The sequence below is a fragment of the Coloeus monedula genome (genome assembly GCF_965178545.1).
Source record: "Coloeus monedula genome assembly, chromosome: 3".
Classification (NCBI taxonomy): Eukaryota; Metazoa; Chordata; class Aves; order Passeriformes; family Corvidae; genus Coloeus; species Coloeus monedula.
The window spans coordinates 57,863,590-57,882,698 of NC_138783.1; the positions used below are offsets into that span (position 1 = coordinate 57,863,590).

The 19,109-nt window shown below is 35.8% G+C and overlaps 1 protein-coding gene across 3 annotated transcripts in view; it reads right to left on the reverse strand.

The window, feature by feature from the left end:
* DGKH (diacylglycerol kinase eta) overlaps positions 1–19,109 on the reverse strand; it is a 162,098-nt gene that overhangs the window by 30,747 nt on the left and 112,242 nt on the right. For 2 of the 3 annotated variants that reach the window (XM_082277899.1, XM_082277897.1), the window contains 12 exons: positions 17,935–18,097; positions 15,431–15,539; positions 14,987–15,126; positions 13,369–13,453; positions 10,922–11,007; positions 9,418–9,517; positions 7,944–8,217; positions 7,366–7,494; positions 3,804–3,938; positions 1,908–2,025; positions 1,353–1,463; positions 1,100–1,196 (listed from right to left, as the gene is read on the reverse strand). In XM_082277899.1, the coding sequence (XP_082134025.1) occupies positions 1,100–1,196; positions 1,353–1,463; positions 1,908–2,025; positions 3,804–3,938; positions 7,366–7,494; positions 7,944–8,217; positions 9,418–9,517; positions 10,922–11,007; positions 13,369–13,453; positions 14,987–15,126; positions 15,431–15,539; positions 17,935–18,097 (1,547 nt within the window). Of the gene's footprint in view, positions 1–1,099; positions 1,197–1,352; positions 1,464–1,907; positions 2,026–3,803; positions 3,939–7,365; positions 7,495–7,943; positions 8,218–9,417; positions 9,518–10,921; positions 11,008–13,368; positions 13,454–14,986; positions 15,127–15,424; positions 15,540–17,934; positions 18,098–19,109 lie in introns of all 3 variants that reach the window. The other variant, XM_082277898.1, reaches the window with a different exon arrangement.

A 19,109-nucleotide genomic window follows, 5' to 3' on the forward strand; every position in this document is an offset into this window, starting at 1 on the left:
CGTAATATTGTGCAAAGCAAGAGTAAATATGAAATTTTTACTTCCAGAAATACTGAAAAATAATTTTGGAAAGGTCAGCAGTATTATTGAATCTTATTTGAATCCAATTCAAAAGATCCTTAAATTAGAATTCAATCTGCAGTATATATAACGTTCTTTCCCATCATTATATTTGCTAACTACTGCATAATTCCTTGATAATTACTCAATCCTTAGCTAACAGCAATCTGCTGCTACCAGACAAAATCCTCCTAAATCTCAAAGAGAGAAAGAGCTCCAGTAACCTAAAATTATTCTTTCAACTTAAAAAGTTACCCTCATACAAATATCATAAACTTCTAAATGAAATACTTAGCATGAAATAAAAAGAGAAATTATATAACTTCCCTGTCAAAATCCACCTTAGATATTCTTTGGGTGAAAATCACAGTAACCATCTTGTAGTCTTTTTCTGCATTTGGGAATCATTTATATCTCCTTTAAGTTCCTAGTACCAGGTGGAAGACTTATATTTTATGTTAGAACTTAAAAGCCAAAGAATAACTATGTTTAGACATGTAATTTGTTGTTGCTGTAATAACACTGTGCTTCTTTTGTGTGACTACTAGAGAAAGTCCCTACTGGTGCAGCTGGGCTTCTTGTGATGCATATTCAGAATCTCCTCTCTTTTGCCAGGAATTTTTTACTATTTATGTGCTCTCCCTATATGTGTAGCTTTCAGATACTTTAAATTCAACCTGAAGGATTAAGACTCCTTATCTCTTTTCTTCTCTTATTTTATGGTCATTTCTGTTGTTGCCCTTAAAACCTGGTCTCTCTTTTGATGCAGTGAACATTAAGAAATATATCCTACCTATACAATTTTTTTTTTTCAACCCAGTAATTACAAGAAACATAATTGTGGGTATTTTGTGATCTTAAAGTACTGACATTTTACTCAAAAACATGACTTGGAGAACCAACTTTCACATAGCACATCTTTACACAGTGCCTTTGAGGTCAGCTTGGGTTGACACAAGAACACTAACAGGTTTCAAAAGCAAGCACTAATTCTTCACTACACATTGTGCAAGCAACTCTCTTCATAAATAAAATTTACCTCAAGTTGAACTTTTTGTTCTAAGTTCTTGTAAGTTCTCTGCAGAAGCTCTTTTGTGCCAAGAACTCCATACCACATCATATTTTTCGTCCGACTTCTGAAAGGAGGCAAAACAAGATTCACATATTGACATATATACATTATTGTGTCTTGTATTTGTAGAAAAAGAAAAGAATTTAAGAGATTCATACAAAGAAGTAAGGAAAAGGAAAGAGTGGAAACATCTTGGCTCTGTTACTGACATTTAGATTACCTGCACTTTTCAGGGTGCTCTTCTCGCTTGTTATTAAATTCTAGTGAAATTTTTGCATCTAATCCAATACCGAAGTAGTTGTTCATGACACATTTTTCTGAATATCCCTCCCTGTTAGAGGAAAAGACAAAATTAGATGTACATTTGTACAGAACCTGGACACACAAACATCTTTGACCAAGACTGTCATTGGTCACAGAGCGGAATATGAACTAAGACACTTCAAAAGATCTTTCCTCTCAATCTTCCTGAGTAAACTGGTTTCGGCTGAAAAACCCAGCTCTGAAAGACTATTGTCCTCCTCCTCCAGGTGAGCAAGCAATAAGAGAAAAAATCTCTCCCCTTATTTTCAGCGGCTGCAAAAAATTTGCACTATTCATAACCTAACCAGCACAATCCAGCTTGTTTTCAGACACTGAGGTCTACTGCCAAATGACAGCAAAAAAGAACTTCATCATGCAAAATAACAAGAGACTACAAAAACATAAGAAGGATGCCCTTAAGGAAAGCAAAGTAAAGCAAAACAGTACATTTGGAAGAAAAAACATTTCTTACAAGGAATCTGGATCTGGGTCAATAAATGGCGTAGCACCAAATGGATCGATGTTTGCTAGCAACATTTTGCTAATAATTGAACTTCCTGCAATGGAAGCAGCTAGTCCAGCCCTTAAACCTGATTAAAAAAGAAAATAAACAAAACAGAACATATTAAAAAAACAATTTGCATTTGATAAATAGACAAACATGTAATATAAGCCACATACTGGGAAACAAAATTCATTAAATCTGTACAGGGAATGACTGTGATTCTATCTTAATTTTTACCTATATTGTTTATCTTTTCAGGTCTCTGGCTTCCTTAAGCAGAAAGGCAGCTATGCCACATTGTGGTAGCTCTCTTCAGATACCACCATTGAAAAAGAAAAGAAATGAAGAAAATTTAGGGTTTCAGTCCAACACTCAGTGGCTGGTATAGTAACCAAATTGGTGACCTAACATCCAAAAAGACTGTTAGAGGTTTTCATTCAGTTTAATCTTCATCTCCTAACTGTTCATGATTTTTCTTTTGTCCTATCCTTTGGAAGTATTCATAAGGAATATTCTTTATTCTGCCAGTTTTACAACTGGCAGAGCCGTAGCTTAACTTAATTTGTGGAAAGGTCACGGCCTCAGCATGCCTGCTTTGACTAATATCAATTTCACTCAACAAAATACTCTGTAATGCATGTAAACAAAGCAAAATACTAAAAGCTTTCACTTAAATTTGCCTAAAGAAAAAATGTAAGCTCGGTTCCACTGTGTTTTAGCTATACTAATAAAGTTAATTAAAACAGAGTTTTACTAGTGCTAGTATTTATTGCATTTGGAGCAGAACAGATTTTTTTTTTCCAACTGTTTTCCAGAGCAGCTTTGTGTGGTTTCAGTTATCCAGTTCCAGAGAGATGTTCACAGACAGCTCTTATTCAGAGGGTTGAACTTTACACAGCTTTGTCCCTCAGCCCCTTCATCCTAATCCATTGATTAGGATAAATGATAGAAGCATTTGGGTGTACCTCTGGATGAAAAATTGGATGTGACCTGGCAATGTGAGCTTGTGGCCCACAAACCCAAATGCATCCTGGGCTGCATCAAAAGCAGCATGGCCAGGAGGGAAAGGGAGGGGATTCTGCCCCTCTGCTCTGCTCTGGTGAGATCCCACCTGGAGTGCTGTGTCCATCTCTGGGGGCCCCAACATAAGAAGGACATAACGAGTCCACAGAGGACCATAAAGATGATCAGAGGGCTGGAGCACCTCTCCTGTGAAGACAGGCTGAGAGAGCTGGGGTTGTTCAGCCTGGAGTGGAGAAGGCTCCAGGGAGAATTTATTGTGCCCTTTCAAAATATAGAGCAGGTTTATAAGAAAGACTGAGAGACTTTTCACCAGGGCCTGCAGTGACAGGAGAAAGGGCAGTGGTTTTAAACAAAAAGACAGTACATTTAGATGGGACAAAAGAGGAAAATGTCTGTGATGAGGGTAGTGAGACACAGGAAGAAGTTGGCCAGGGAAGCTGTACAAGCCCCACCACTGGAAGTGTCCAAGTTCAGGCTGAATGCTTTTTTGAGCAACCTGATCTAGTGAAAGATGCCAATGCTCATGACAGAGGGCTGTACTAGATGATCTTTGGAGGTCCCTTCTGACCCAAACCACTGCGCAATTCTGTGATTCTGAATTCTACTTTTCGCCCTCCGGAATCAAATGCAACACTTATGCTACTTCTGGTGTTCTGCCAAATGATCAGAAATCTTCTACACTATTATGTATTTCTTCCTATATAATACAACACAAAGACGTGTATGTTGGTTCAAACAAATTCAGGGCATGAAGTAAAAGTCATTATTTGACAGCAAGCAGGAGACTGGAAGATCATATTAAAGTAAGGTAGGAACAGCAGATTTCAAAATCATAATTACCTGGGCAGATAATCCTCGTGTTAAGTACTGGGAGGTTTTCCTTGCTTGCTGCCAAAGCTGGAGCAGAGAAAGAACCTGTCTGAGAATGGATACCTCGGCTTGTGCGCCTATCAGGAGACCTTGGTGCAGTTTTAGCTGTGCAGAAAAAACAGAAGTAACAACACTAATCAGACCTATTATAACATTACCAACCACATAGGTTTTACAGCCCAGAAAATGCATCAAAAGCATTAATTTAATCTGTTACCGCTCGATGACAATAGTCCTTCCCCCTCCCACCACAGATTTTCTTCTAAATATGGGAAGAAAACTCAGAAACAGATCAAGTGACAAACTCAAATTAAAATGAGCAAGTGTGCATGGCACTCAACATGAGGAGTTCCCAACTCAGACTTCAAGCTACCAGCAAAAGTATTACATGTATTAAATGTAAATATATTCATAAAATGTATTACATCCACCTTGAAATGCAATAGTATTTAATGGTGCAGTAAGCTTCTGATAAACATATTACTGAAATAATAAAACAACTTAAATTTAATCTATGTTTACTTATAAATATAGATATATTACATAGTATATTACTATTTATAAAAATTTTAATACAGATAATTCCATGGCCTGTAGGTTAGAATACCCGTCTCATCAACGCCCACAAAATTTTCTTCAAGCAGCTAATATGACCCATGCCTGCATCAGATTTCTGAAAACATTAGAGAAAACTCTGACATCTTTATTTACAGCCAAACTGAAAACTGCAAGGGAAGGAAAAAAGATATGTTCACCTTTGTCTTCTACATTTAGAGAGATAGTGGGGGTCATCAGTTTTCCATCATCTTTTTTCACAGAAAAAACCCCAGAAAACAAACAAACCAGCAATTTCCCAAATAATTAACTTATTTATTAAAATTTTCTGGAAGATGGATCAGGGAAACCTTGACAGACAGCAATGTTTGGTAGCTGATGTAACTGTTACTGACAAAGGCTCAGGAAAAGGAAAGGGAAGAAAATCAAGAAGAAAGAGAAGATATTCACAAAGAGTAACCAGCAGCTCAGTGAGGCCAGTTATTCTTTGGCTGCCTCCAGAGGCGATGAAGAAGGATGGGCTTTGCAGAGGGCTGACCACAGGAGCTGTAATTTACTTTCTTGGCAGAACTTGTTTCATGCAGCCTGAGAGAGTATGCCAGTGCCTGCTTTAGCCTGGGGAAGTCAATCTCTGTGCAATTCAGCCCCCTCAGACAAAGCCAGAAACTGGTGTCCCAAAGAAAAAAGGTTGGGTATTACCAAATGCTTTGTTATAGCATTTCCATGTTCATGTAGAAAGCTCTCACACAACAGATGGTCACAGACAGACACTTCTTGGCTACCTCTGCTCCAAATTATGTCACATGTTAAAGCTACTTCAGCTTAGGACAACTTCAACCTTGACCATCTGAAGAAGCTCAGAACAAAAAAATGGAATTATTTCAAGATGATCTGATTTTTCCTCTCAAAACATGAAAACTAATCCAGCAAAAATAGAATTAGTAGGACTAGCACCAAGACAACAGTGGGGAAACAGCACCAGGAACGTGGTGGGAAGGATAGAATACATCATTTTCAATGGCAGGATTGGGACAAATCAGGTCATGTCTATCATAGCTTAGCCTGAGAGGAACGTGGGTGTACTGTATGAGGACACTAATGGAAAGAAAATGTTGAATGGCAAAATCTAGATACAAGAGGAATAACTAGAACAAGGGTTTAGACATTGTGTTCAAATCACTTCAGGCCAGGATTTGCACATTCACAGGGTTTTTTTTAAATTATGATATCTGGCAGAGAACAGTAAATGCAATAGCAAATTCTTCACTTTCTTATATCCCAGGAGTAAGATTACACACCTTTCTGGCTGACTTGCTGAAGTCAAGCAGAAATTATTATACACAGGACAAAGAAAAGTGGGTGAATTTTTCTGGATTGTTTTATATGAAAGGGCTGATCAAGTGGACTAACAGGTCCTTGGGACTTTAACACCTGCATGACAGCCATAGCAGTTATCACAAAACACTACAATATTGCATGATTGCAATACAACTCAATTATTTGTATCTGTGCATGACAAAACACTGTAATAATGTCAAAAAATTAAAAGGAATAAAAACAGCAAGCGATATCTAACAAGAGTCATTAAATATTTAGATGAAGATATTAACATATGGAAAAACATTATCTTCATCAAATGACCAGGAAGATCCTCTGAGGGTAAAATATAATACTCAGAACAAAATTAACATTCATTTTTCATAATACTACTGAAAAATTCACAACACTGTTCACACAGTCTGTTCTCTCTGTACTTGCAAACAAGGCAGTTGTATTAAATAGGAAAATCAGCAGAGCAGCTGCTCTTTATTTGACAGATGAGACTCATGGGAATAACTGCAATAAAGATAAACTTTTGCTGTGAATGCTCTGATAAAAACAACACAGCCCTAATGAGTAAAACTGATGTTTTAGTGCAGATAATTGAATTAATGTTTCATGGTCTGTCCCTAAACATCTATTGTCCAGTGACAGCATTAATATGCACTCTATTCCACACATATAAGACTAATACAGCTCCCCATTAGATGCAGAAATTATACCATCAAGAAACAAGGAGCTTAATACATTTCTAGATGTGTATATCTTTATTATACAGTTATGGCAGTAGGATTGGGTCATCTGTAGGGCCAGCATCCTCTATGAGCTACTATGGAAAAAGGACAACCAACAAAAATTAATTCCTATAACCAAGAGAAAATAAAAGGAACCAGCAGAGACAATCACTGGAGAAAGCCTGACGTTTTTCTGGAGAAAACATGAGATCCTGGGTCAACAGAAGCCCCAAAAGCCTAATGTCTTATTTCCAAGGTAGGAGCTACCAACATAGGCACCAGCTTCAGAGAAGAGCCTTGTGAGGACAGTGATGCACTGTAGATGAGGTCACAAGATGATCTGTGAGTCACAGAGAAACAGTGGTAGCTGGTGGGCAGCAAAGCCTATCCTCTAGATAGTTGATGAGAAACTTCTTGGAGCAAAATGAGAAAAGCATTTTGGGATTTGCATCTCCTTTTGTTACCCTAACCCACACTAAAATCCTCAAAAGCTGTACTTCAATAACATGGGAAAGACTGAAATATCCACCTACACTAAGAAGCAGCTTTCCTAAAAGTACTATGTAGCTTGAGAATCTCAGTCTACAACTGAGACATTATATTGCTACCATTACCCAGACTCTAGCTTTTGCTCAGGATCATGCAGAAAGGTGAGTGTAAACATTGCATTAAATTCAGGCACTTCTCTCCCCAACAAGCGCCTTCTCAGCTTTGTAAATACATTCCAAAAGACTGTTTATCTGTTATTTCCCTCATTTTCCCCTTAACTTTTATTTATCCAAATCTATTACAATATGTAAGTAGTTCCCACAAATTATTTTTATATTATAGTAATGCAAGTAATCTTAAGAATGGAGCCAATTATGCTCCAAATACAACTATAAGGAGATAGTATATTTCTATTTTATTCCTAATTGACTCACTTGATGGGGACTCAAGTTCCTTTGTATCTTCCTCTTTTTCCTCTTCTTTGGATTCATCCAATTCTTTGCTGTATTCTACTGGAGACTGGTTCACTTGTTCTTCACTATGAGCATTCTGCTCATCCACAACTGCTCATTAAGAGAAAAGACAAAGTTTCAAGGTTTCTGAAGAAAAACTGCATATATCAAAATTATCACTTTTTTGTAGCTTTTAGTTTAAAAATATTAACAAAAGAGTTCTATTGTCAATTCAGTGAAAGAGTCAGTCAATCCTTTGCCAGTTGATAAAGATTTGCTGCCAAAAATTTTCATTTTGTGGAGGCTAACAGTTAAAAGAAATGCACTTTTATATGTGCAAACATACATCCATAAGTACTCACACCTGCAGTCATCAATATTCAAACAAGCTGCATTTCTTTTCTTTGCAGCTTGTAATAAGCACAATAATTTTATCTATGTAAGAATGTAGAAATCAAATTTTATAATGAAAACTTATTCCAGTTTAACAAGCAAACAAACAAACAAACATCATTATCCTATCCTATTCTACCAGTCTGGATCAAAATGCCGATGTGCACCTTTTTCTGCTTGTTCAATGATCTGCCTCACAGCCTTCTTCAAGCTGTTTGCTCGGAGCATTAACTGTTCCCTTGGTTTGAAGAGTTTCTGGGAAGATTTTGAGACACACTCCGCTAATTGCTCTTTACTTTCAGACAAGGATTCTTCACTTGAAAACTCCTCTGGTTCTTCTTCCACAATGGGGGGAGCAATGCCTGGGAGAATGGGAGCAGCCTGGGCTTCTGTGTGAAGAGCCTGGAGCAATAGGTCCAGCTTCTCATTTAACTCTGAGCACTAAGACAAAGTGGAAAAGAATACACACACACACACAAAAAAAAAAAAAAAAAAGAAAAAATTCAATAGTGAGCACGTGAATATTTTCAGGAAATACGGTACCAGATTATATTTGAAACTCTAGGTGTCTTTAGTGTCTATGTAATTCCTTATGTAAAACCCAAACCAAGGTTCAACATTTCAGAATATCAGATTATGAGTAGGCCTGCATGGGCTTTCTGCAGACCCTGTGACACTCAACCAGATTAGAGCAAACCCCCTACACTCAGATCCAAGTAACACTCCATGATAAACTCAGCCTGCCCCATAACTAGGTTATGGATTACATCCTACCCCTCTCCCAATGACTTGCAGCACAGAAAACCACCAGAGATTTGCCCACACATGGGTGTTCAGTACGCCAATTTTGAGAGGTATCTATGGAGACATGCCCAGCTGTTAGACTGAGACACATGGGGTTGTTTTTGCAATACAGCTGTACATTTAAGCAAGTGAGCTGTCACAGAGCAAGCAGCTCAAATGCCTCTACCCAACACTAAGTAGTTGTTCTCCCTAGGTACAGTGGAAAAGAAGGGATTTTCTGTGCCTAAGAGAAAGAAAACACTCTCTGGCCGTGGACAGTTAAAAAGAAAAACTAATTTTCTAAAATGTGCACCGGATAGAAACATGAACCACAAATTGCCACTTAGAAAGTACTTTTTCCAACTCTGGGATTGTCAGGGATTGTTTCTTCTTTTCTTTTCAGCTCATGTAAATTTTGTGTCTCATACAAAATCCTTCTGTTGTTTTTCTTTCCCAGTGTTTTTGCAACATGATGTCTATATTTTGCTGCTTAAACTACTATTTTTAAAACTGTGGTCTGTATCCCCTTCTTTCTTGCAGCATACTCTTCATTATCCCATTGTTTCCCCGTAGCTAACTTAATCCCTAGAAGCAGAACTAATGCAAAAAAATTCCATTTATCTATATGTATGCTACCATGAACTTTATCCTTTATGAAGAAAGAAAGTATAAACAGATCTGAGTTTAAAGATGGTTTGGAAATAATTACTCTATGCAATAAGAAGAGAGAATTTTAAAGTCACTGGTTGAAATTAAAGCCAAACTGGGCATCCTAGGGCAATGTGAAAATGAAACATCCATGAGCTATAAACTTTAAGAACCCAACAACTTTAAACCTGAACATAGTCATAGTCTTACTTTAATGGCCATGGCATCAGCTTCCTCTGCATTTTCCACTGGTTTTTCATAAGTCTTCCCTATTTTGGCAACAAAGTCCTTTACAGTTTCACATAATACTCTTCACATAAAAAAAAGGAGAGGGAAGAAATCAAATGAAATAAAATAGATATGTTTTGAATATTAAATTCTTATGGCATTTTATTTATATGTACACTGCTATAAATTATTATTATTGTAAACTGAAGTCTGTGATCATACATCAGATGACACTCTTTTCCATAGCTTCCAAAACTGAGGTCATAAGCTTTGAAACAAAAACTTCACTTAAGCCTTGGCATACACTGTATCTCAGCCTCTTACCTGAAATAAGCATGACTGATTTTATCCAATCCCTTGCTTGTACACCTTCCCTGTGAGAGGACTTAGCAAACTTGCATTCATTTTGGTAACTTCAAACACAGTCATGCAAATTCCCATGCAAAGCTGGAGCTTAGAAACCATGGAGAAAATCTACTGACTTTAATGGAGCCCTTCTTAGATGAAAGCATATGGCCACACACATCCCATTGCACAGCTCGTGCTTTTGAACCGACCCTGAAGCATATCTGTGCAAACTACAGTGGCTGCAATGAATTTTCACTGTGTAAATCAGAAAAAGACTTGCAGGTTCTTGTTACCTGCACTGCAGATAGACAGCAAACTTACTAATGAGGTGACTATAATTGCTTAGTACTGTTCATTTGGTTGACATGTTTCTGACAGAAATTAAACAGATTTAACAAGGTACAGAACCAGTTTAGAATCAGCAGTTAATAATATCCTGCAGTGTCATTTTCTACATGTGCTATGTATAGTTTAAAAATGAAATTTGGTTAACTTGCTTTTAGGAGAAAAAGAAAGATGTAATGATATTCAGATGTATTTTTAAAGATTCTATGACAGGTCTTTTGCATATCGCAAAACATAGGGTTTTTTTATAGAGAAGGTATACACAGAACAGTTCTGATTTCAGATGATGGCCATGATTTGCCAAATTTCTCTCATTTCAAAATGTTTCAGTTTGGGGAGAAAATCCCACTACTGTCTTAGATCACTATTGATTGAACTGATACCAACAAGGCTACAACAAAACTACCTAAGCTGAAGTTCTGCTTCACACTGGTGGAGTTGTTTGTCATCTAAATATATGCATTACAAAAAAAGCCTGAAGAAATGCAGTGTGAAGTAGATCACATCTTTGCATTAGTAACCATAAGTTTTGTATTTGGAATGATTTAAAATCAATTTATATTAATACTGTGTGATTATTTTTTAAATTTAGTATTAAGCCATCCATTACAACTGTATCATCTAAAAATTTTGCAGAAAAGAACATCCACTCTGAAAGATATAAATCAAGATCTATTAAGCCAAGCCAGTTGGCCATCCATAAGAAAACCAGGCTTAGACAGAAGGCTATTATGGTGATGATGTTACACAGGGAATTTATCCCCCACATTGTACATAAAACTGATTGACTCACTTGGCAGATGATATGACAACTGAATGCTGATCAGAATTGAGAATTTTTGCAAGATGAGCAGCAACTGAATCCTCATAAGCAGATATCTGACAAAAAAAGAGACTTCAATTTCCACACATTCCAGCAGTTTAACACCAAGTAGTGAGTTTAAACACCTCAAAAACAGCAGGATTTCCATTTCAGATCTAATACAAGGCCAAGTGGCTGACAGTGCAGACTCTACCTGCATACTGTATTTTATGTACCAGATTTTTAATATTCAAAGTAAGACTGCATCTGAGAACTTGATCCACAGCTCTTTTCCTCCTCCAGAAAAAGAATAAGTTATTTCTAGGCTAAAATCAGTCTGTGAGGCAGAAAAAATTTTTCTCATATTTATAACAACCTACAGTATTATAGTCTAATATCTTTTACTTCTAAAATAAGTGAAGCTTTCCTCAAACAAATTGCTCAATAAGAATAAACCTAAAGTTTGCAGTTATAATCTGGAATTTTCACTTTACTGTTAAGTGGGCTCTTACTCCCCAAGAACCACAACTGACAAAGGCTGCCAAACTGGTATAATGTTATCAAAACCAACCCTCAAGGAGCAAACCATTTAGGGCTTAGTCTTTACAAGAACATTAAAAACTACAAATTATGAAATATTCAGGAAAATATTTGGAATGGATCAAAAATGCATCCTCACATACCATATCCTATCTCAAAGTAGCTGTGGATCCAGATCTCAATTTTAAAAGCAAATTCTAATCAAATTCCAAATCTAAAGCTAAAAATAAATGCAGTTCTGACAGCTTCCCTTAAGAATCACTTAAAATCTCTTAGCACGCTTTTGTCTTTGATTTTGAGCAGGCAGATATACCACTTCAGTTTTTTCTCCTAAAAACCCAGCCTTCACTTTAGGACTCTGACATTGAATCAGTTTTCATTTCAAAGGAGAAAACAAAACATAAACATCTGATTTTTAGGAATGAACTACAGTTTTTCAAACACCAGTACAAGATTTCTAGAAACCAAGTGGCATTAGTCTCTTGAAACTACTGGAGGAGAGAAGGGAAAAAAAATAATCAGATGTGTACTTCCATTTGCTTTTCAAACTGTGATATAATCCAATATCTACTGTAAGGTTAATTATTATTTTTTCTGAAATATCCTAACTTAGTAAGCAATGTAAAAAACACATTGAAATAGAGATTGAACATGGTACTCAAAAGCAAATGGTTTTGTCCAACCCAAGTAATGACAGGTAATATAGCCTACAGAATACATTTTCCAAAAAAGAAGTTTTCTATGAGCAAGCAGTTCCTTCCATTTTCAGAAGGGGCTAAAAAAAATTTCCAAGCCAAAAATAACTAGAACAAAATTATGATGAAGGCACACTTGAAAATTTTAACTGCCTTGAAAAATTAGAGATGATAAAGCTTTGATCTGCATTGCTGACACCAGAAGAGAGCAGTGTGCAAAGCAACCCCCTTAAAATCCCAGCCTTTTTCCATCTCTATATCCAGCAATCCATCAAAGGTTATAACCTCCTTGCCAATTAAAAGACCCTGAATTATTAAATTGTTCAAGAGACTGCTGATTAATTATGGCTTCTCAAGTACTTTGGAGCTACAGTTGATATGCCTTAACTTTCTTGGGAATATATTATTTTCTCATTTTCAGTCAGACTTTTCATGCCAATTAATTTGATTAAAGTATCTCCCGCTCTCCAAATTGAAACCTCATCAGCTACTACAAGCACAAATCTAGTCTGGAAGACAGACTAAGCTTTACTTTGATGATACTTAGGATTTTGAGCTCTCTAAAAGAACAAAGAGAAAGTTTGGTCATATGACCTGATCAAACTCAAGCTGCAAAAAGCTTCTCTCTTTCTTTAGTAATACAACCCATGTCTGCAGAATGCTGGGGACTTTGTTTCAATGCTTAATCCAAACTCAACATAGCAGACATTTGCTTTTATATATTAAAAAATGTATTTTAAATATTTATGTATATTATCATATTATATATAATATTATAAAGTAACATAGCACTAAATTATACTATTATACACAAAATTATATATAATATATACTCATATATAAGAATTATCTAAAATATATAGCATTACTATATTACATAATAACATGACACTAGATTACATTCTTGTCTAACATTATATAAATACCCTTTCTAATACATATTAAAATATACATATATATTCAGGAAGAAATTTTTCTGACAGCTTTGCTGGAGACTCCTTACCTTCATTACTTCTAGGTAAATAAATACAGAATGGAAAACCTTACTTACTTGAGATGCACAGTATGAACAGGCCCTAATTCACTTCAGTTAGCAGATCATAAAACATCTATTTTTCACACAAATGCTTCAGTTATAGCTATTTTCATCCCAGAAGCTCCAAGTTAAGTACATGAAACAACAAAACAAAACTTAAAGTGCACCTGGCACTCCTCTGACTCTTCTGCAGTCACTGGAAGAATAGAAGGCTTTGCTGGTAATTTCAGTTCATATGACATTATACTCCACCTGAAAGAAACACAAGTTTCCAGACTGTTAGTTTTACTTTCTCTCCAATATATTAGCAAAAAGAAAATTCATTGTCACACCACCGAATATTGATATATATAAAAAAAGCAGCTTAATTTGTAATTGTAAACTATATGGGTGAAATAATTAAAATTAAAGGTTAAATGGCTGAGATTATTTTTTAGTGATTTAATTAACAGTCTCATTTGTGAAAAAATCATGGGACATTCAATATAGGCAATAAGGATTTTCTGGAAAAAACATGCACACTATAAAAGAATTTGTGCAAACATACTGCAGAAGTCAAGGGAAACTAGACATCTTCCTAGAGAAAAAGCTTTAAGGCAGTATTAGCTTTCCATCTCAACTAGTGGAGTCAGGCATGAAAACAAAGCAAATGATGAAGTGTCTTCCCTGACATATATATTTTTTTTTTCTCTGGTACAGGACAGCATTTGACAGCATAGATGGTATGAAACCACTAATAGAAACAACATCCTTCAAAGCCCACTGAAAAGAACAAGTAATCACTGCAGATGGGCCTTGGTAGCGAGTCAGCTGAAATTAGACCAAAAAACGAAACAGAGCATGTTTTCACTACAGAAAAAGGGAAACATGAGCTAATCTACAAGTTTTTCAGAATCTGAGGATCAGTAACAAGCATTTCTCCACATACTTTGCTGTAAAGCAATCAAGTAGTCGGCAGAAAAGCATAAAATAAAAAAGGACTTTTTTTTCTCTATTTCACAAAAATAACTTAAAGTAAAATCTCTTATGATGACATTCAAGTGTTTGTAACTAGGGCAAGGAAAGTAACACTCCTGAGAGAAAGGAACAGTGTAAGAAATACTCCTCTCAAAAGCAGTGCTAGACTTCCATCGGAACAACACAACCATCATCATCTCTGACTTTTTTTTTTAAATGGGGATTTCTGCTTTCCTTTGTGGATGAAAACTACACAAAACAAGGAGTGGGAAGATTTCATTTTTTTGACTAAGTAAATGCCTCAAACAGAAATATTAATTATGGATCCAATTAGCCCAGCATCTTGTCAACAGCAGATGTGATGCCTTAGGTAAAAGTGAAAGCACACAAAGTGAGTTCTCCCCACATCCAAGGACAGAGAGCTCAGCTGTTTTCTAAATAAAGATGCTACCATTAATGGTGTTTAATAATTATGCATGGAGTCCGTAAAATTGCTCAAACCAGTTTTGAATCTACACAATTTCTTAACGCTCACAACTTCTTGTAACAGCTCCTTCAGTCATGCAATAAACTGTCAACTTTTGAACATGTTTGGACAGCACACTTCCCAGTTCCATCAACCACTTATCCCTCTGACTCTTTGGTTTAAAAAGCAGGCTAAAGAGCTGTCCCCATTACGATTGCAGCTTCCTTTATGATTATGACCTGCACTCAAAAAACAAACCTACTGAACACCAAGTCTACAAGATGGATTTTAGGCCATCAGAAACCCAAATAAATACACTATAAATCTCATGGTAAGTCATATATATGCACATTTAGGTTTACCTGTCTAACATTTTCGTGCTGGCTCGTTCTAGTTTTTCCAAAATCTGGGGAAGTTGTGTGTCATCATCACAGGATCCTCCCCAACCAAGGACACGAGCAAGGTCATTTCCAGTACCAAGGGGTAACACTCCTAGCTGACACTGAAACACAACACAGGAACAAATCTACTATTGAAAACTAGAAAGAAAATACAAATGGTTACAAATGCTTGTTATTTCAATCAACAAATGTTAATTTTATAGCTGATGTCTAAAGCCTGTAAGTCAAATTGTGCTGTTCCAATACAACTCATCCTGTTTATAACAGTGAAAACTTTCATTAAAGAGTAACTATTAAGTTTGGCCCATAGAAAGAGATACAACAAAGAACCAAGTCAAGGAAAAGGTAAGCACACAAAATTAGGCATAGTCAGTCTAGGCAAGGAAAATAAATATGCACACTTGCCTGCTTGTGCAAGCTGAGCTTATCAATTTCTGACAAGACCCAACCCACGCTTCCATCACCACCACACACAAGAATCCTGAAGTTGTCAAACTTCTGAAATAACCGCAAACTGCAGAGAAAATGCAGAGCTAGTTATGTCCATTAGCAAGAGAGCAGTGACCTTCATTAGCAATTGTTACAAGAAAATATTGTGCACAGCATCTTTATGATCCTTTTATTTTTCCAGGGTATGCGGATACAAACATCTACTTAATTAACCAATCTGCAGCCCATCTGTCGCTGTATATTCCACTTACACTGACATTTCTGATAAATAACATGCCAAGTTTTTCTTTAAAAAATTCCCTTGATATTGTTTTCAGGATTTTATAAGTCTGATTTTATAGATTTTATTAATATTTTAAAAGAAAATAAAAATTTAAGTGATAAAATTGCAACTGCTCTATGCTTCTCACTTCAGCCAGAAGCATAACGCACCATTGGGAATTTTAAAGGAGAAGAGGTTAAGACACAATGACAGGATGTGCTCCACAATACAGGTGGGCTTTTGTCAACGCAGGGCTAACTAAATATAAAGACCATTGAGGGCAATTCTTAAACATAAGGTGATCACAACAATATAAGACAAATAATACAAGTATTTCATATTATATCCTTAAAGCCATATGCTGCTCTCACTTCCTATGGCTCTTCTCGTTCTCTCAGACTTTTAACACCTCTAGGACACAATACTTGGACAGTACAGAAAAGGAGGACAAGAGAGACAGGAAAAGCAGAAAGGTGAGACACAGAGGAAATGGGAGTGAGATGTGCAGAAACAGCCAAGATGTAAAAACAACAGGGACTTAAACTAAAAAAAAAAAAAAGAAAAAGAAAAGAAAATAATTGGAAAGTATAAATTCTTAAAGTATTAACAACAAAGATATTTATTTTTAACGCATGTTATTTTCCAGAATATGTATAATTTCTGAACCATTTCTAAAAAGCAACATATCAAGATCACAAATTTTTGAAGCATTTATACTTTTTCTAAAGAAAATAATATCACTTCCATATGATGGGCACATACCTATTCAGAAAAATGAAGCAGATATTTAAGGGAAAAAAATGTTGATACCAGAACAATTTATCCTATCCTAAACCCCTAGAAATACACTTATAGAATGCACCTCTGCTTTTTAGATCAACTAGAAAAAAAGAAGACATCAGTGTGACCTGATGAAATAACTGCTAAGGACCTCTCCTTGGAAACTATTTGGGAAGAGTACTTAAAAGCAACCAACGTGAACTGCAATTACTGTACGAAATCAAAGTGAGCCTCTTCAGCCATGGTACAGCTATCTCAAGGAAGAGAACTTGCAAACATATTTTCCAGACTATCTCCTTTCAAAGACTTTCTCATCAATAAGACAAATATGCCATTATAATTACATGTACAAAATGCTAGCTAAAAGTGACTTAGATTGAGCTCATATTATCAGGGTTATAATGAAAGGAATATTACAGCTCAAAGAGTTAATATGACATGTCCATAACACAGTACTAATTATTATAATCCACAGCTGTATTCAATTATATTTGTATTGTTTGAACTGAATATTTGTGAATTTGTTTAATCTACATTTTTATCATTAAGTATAATTCTGCATCTTAAAGAGTACAAAAAATTAGTGTTTCTAGTTGCTATAACTGATACTATTAGGCCATTTAACCACATCACTATATCTGAGTGGAATTAATGGAAAACAGAAAAATGGGCATGAATTTAATCTTCATGAATGTGCAAAGATGCTTGGGTTGTGGCCACCACTACGCAAATTTCTTCCCTAACTCTCCAACAATCAACCCTTAGATTTTGGGGAGAAATGCCCGGTGGTTTTAACTGTGTTCTTGCTCCAAATTCTGTGGGATGGTAATTTTCTTGACCATCTACATATGTTGCCTAAACCATATTTTGGACGTACTTTGAAGATGAAAATTTTTTCATGTACTTGTCCATTACCCACTGCACATCCCCCTGCTGACAGTTGTGTTCAGAATTTAAAAAGATACAGAGCACATTTAGACAACAGTTTTATTCCATAGCTATACACAAAAAAGTCAGAGGAATATCTGAATTATGCATTTGAAATGGAAGAAAAGCACATGGGCAACAGTGCATAAAGGCAAAATCAAAGTTCCTGTGATTCAGGAAAACATCTATACATTTATAACCGTTTTGAGCCTTACCAGTTAACGGAAGTCAAAGCTAGCCAAGAGCTTTTGGTTTTGAATTTTCAAGCTTTTCTAGAAGGAAAATGTTATCCTACAATCCCTTCACCCACCAGAATTTATCTTGAGATTCTGTTGTCTCTTAGATTTTAATTAGGAAGTCAGAGTAGATATTGGTGATAGAATTATAGCAACAAGGGGATATAACACTATAAAACAAGGGGAACACAACACTACACTTTGCACTAAATTCCCTTGTAGAAGGGCTTGCTCAAGATTTCCAAGATCATTACCCTAAGTGAGGTCCTCCATTCATTAAATCGAAGACCTGAGCTGGATTTAACGACTGTTTGAATCGACGAAGAAACTTTACTCCCTGATTGTCTCCACTCTTTGAGTTAACAAAAACTAAAAGAGGACTGGCACAGGATGGCGGGCATGTGGCTTTCCAGAAACCTGTAAACATAGTTAGAAAGAATGAAATAAATAAGGTTTTCTAATATGAACAACACAAAAAGAAATCATGGGAAAGAGGAAGAAAGGGATGAAGGACAAAAGGACTACATTTTATCATGCATAATGTAAGTGCTAAACTGAGTATTAGTCCTGCAAGGAAAACATAATTGCACAAGAATTACCAGTTCTTTTTTTTGTTTGTTTCTGGTATTTTCAGTGCCTAGATTTAGTAAAATCCTGAAGACAATAGCTTTATTGGTTTTTAACAGTGAAAATTTATTAACATTTTAGAATACTTCTTAAATCTCATATTTACAGTTTATTATCACATAACTTAATATATATTTCAGTTACAAGTGTTTGGTTTTCAATCTTATTTTGCTTTAACTTTACTGGGTTGAGCTGGATCATCCACGTCTATATGAGCTTTCTAAGAGTACTCAGATTTTAAAAGTTACTTGTACTCAGTTCCTCCCAGGTGAGACTTTGCATAAGAGCCTTCTTTTCAGACTGAGGTTATACTATTAAGTATAACAGAATCACTGAACAACAGAAGACCTTCAGCTGTGATTCACAACTTATCAAAGTCAATGCAGGTCTTAACTAATTACAGTAGGATTTCTACAAGGTCCTTAGTCAGAAGCACTAAAGGGCACTGTTGTCAGTAACACAACCAGTCCATGGAGGTAATGGTTTCCCAACAACACTTCAAAATCAGACCTCACATGTATAGGTTTTGACATTTGTCTCTGGCAGTATTAAAATGATTCCGTTGTTTTCAGTTACTAAAAAAATATTAAAGCTACAAATAAAAAATTGGCATTAAAGGATGCTAATTTAATTCCACATTATCATAATGTCTAATTTCAAATAAGGTTTGATTAATTAATTTAAATGCCAAGAAAAATAATTTCACATATTGAAAAATCTTCCTAGCATGAATAATAAATGACAGCATGATGTCTAAGATACCACAAAGCAAGTAAATAGAGTGAATATATACAGCATAAAC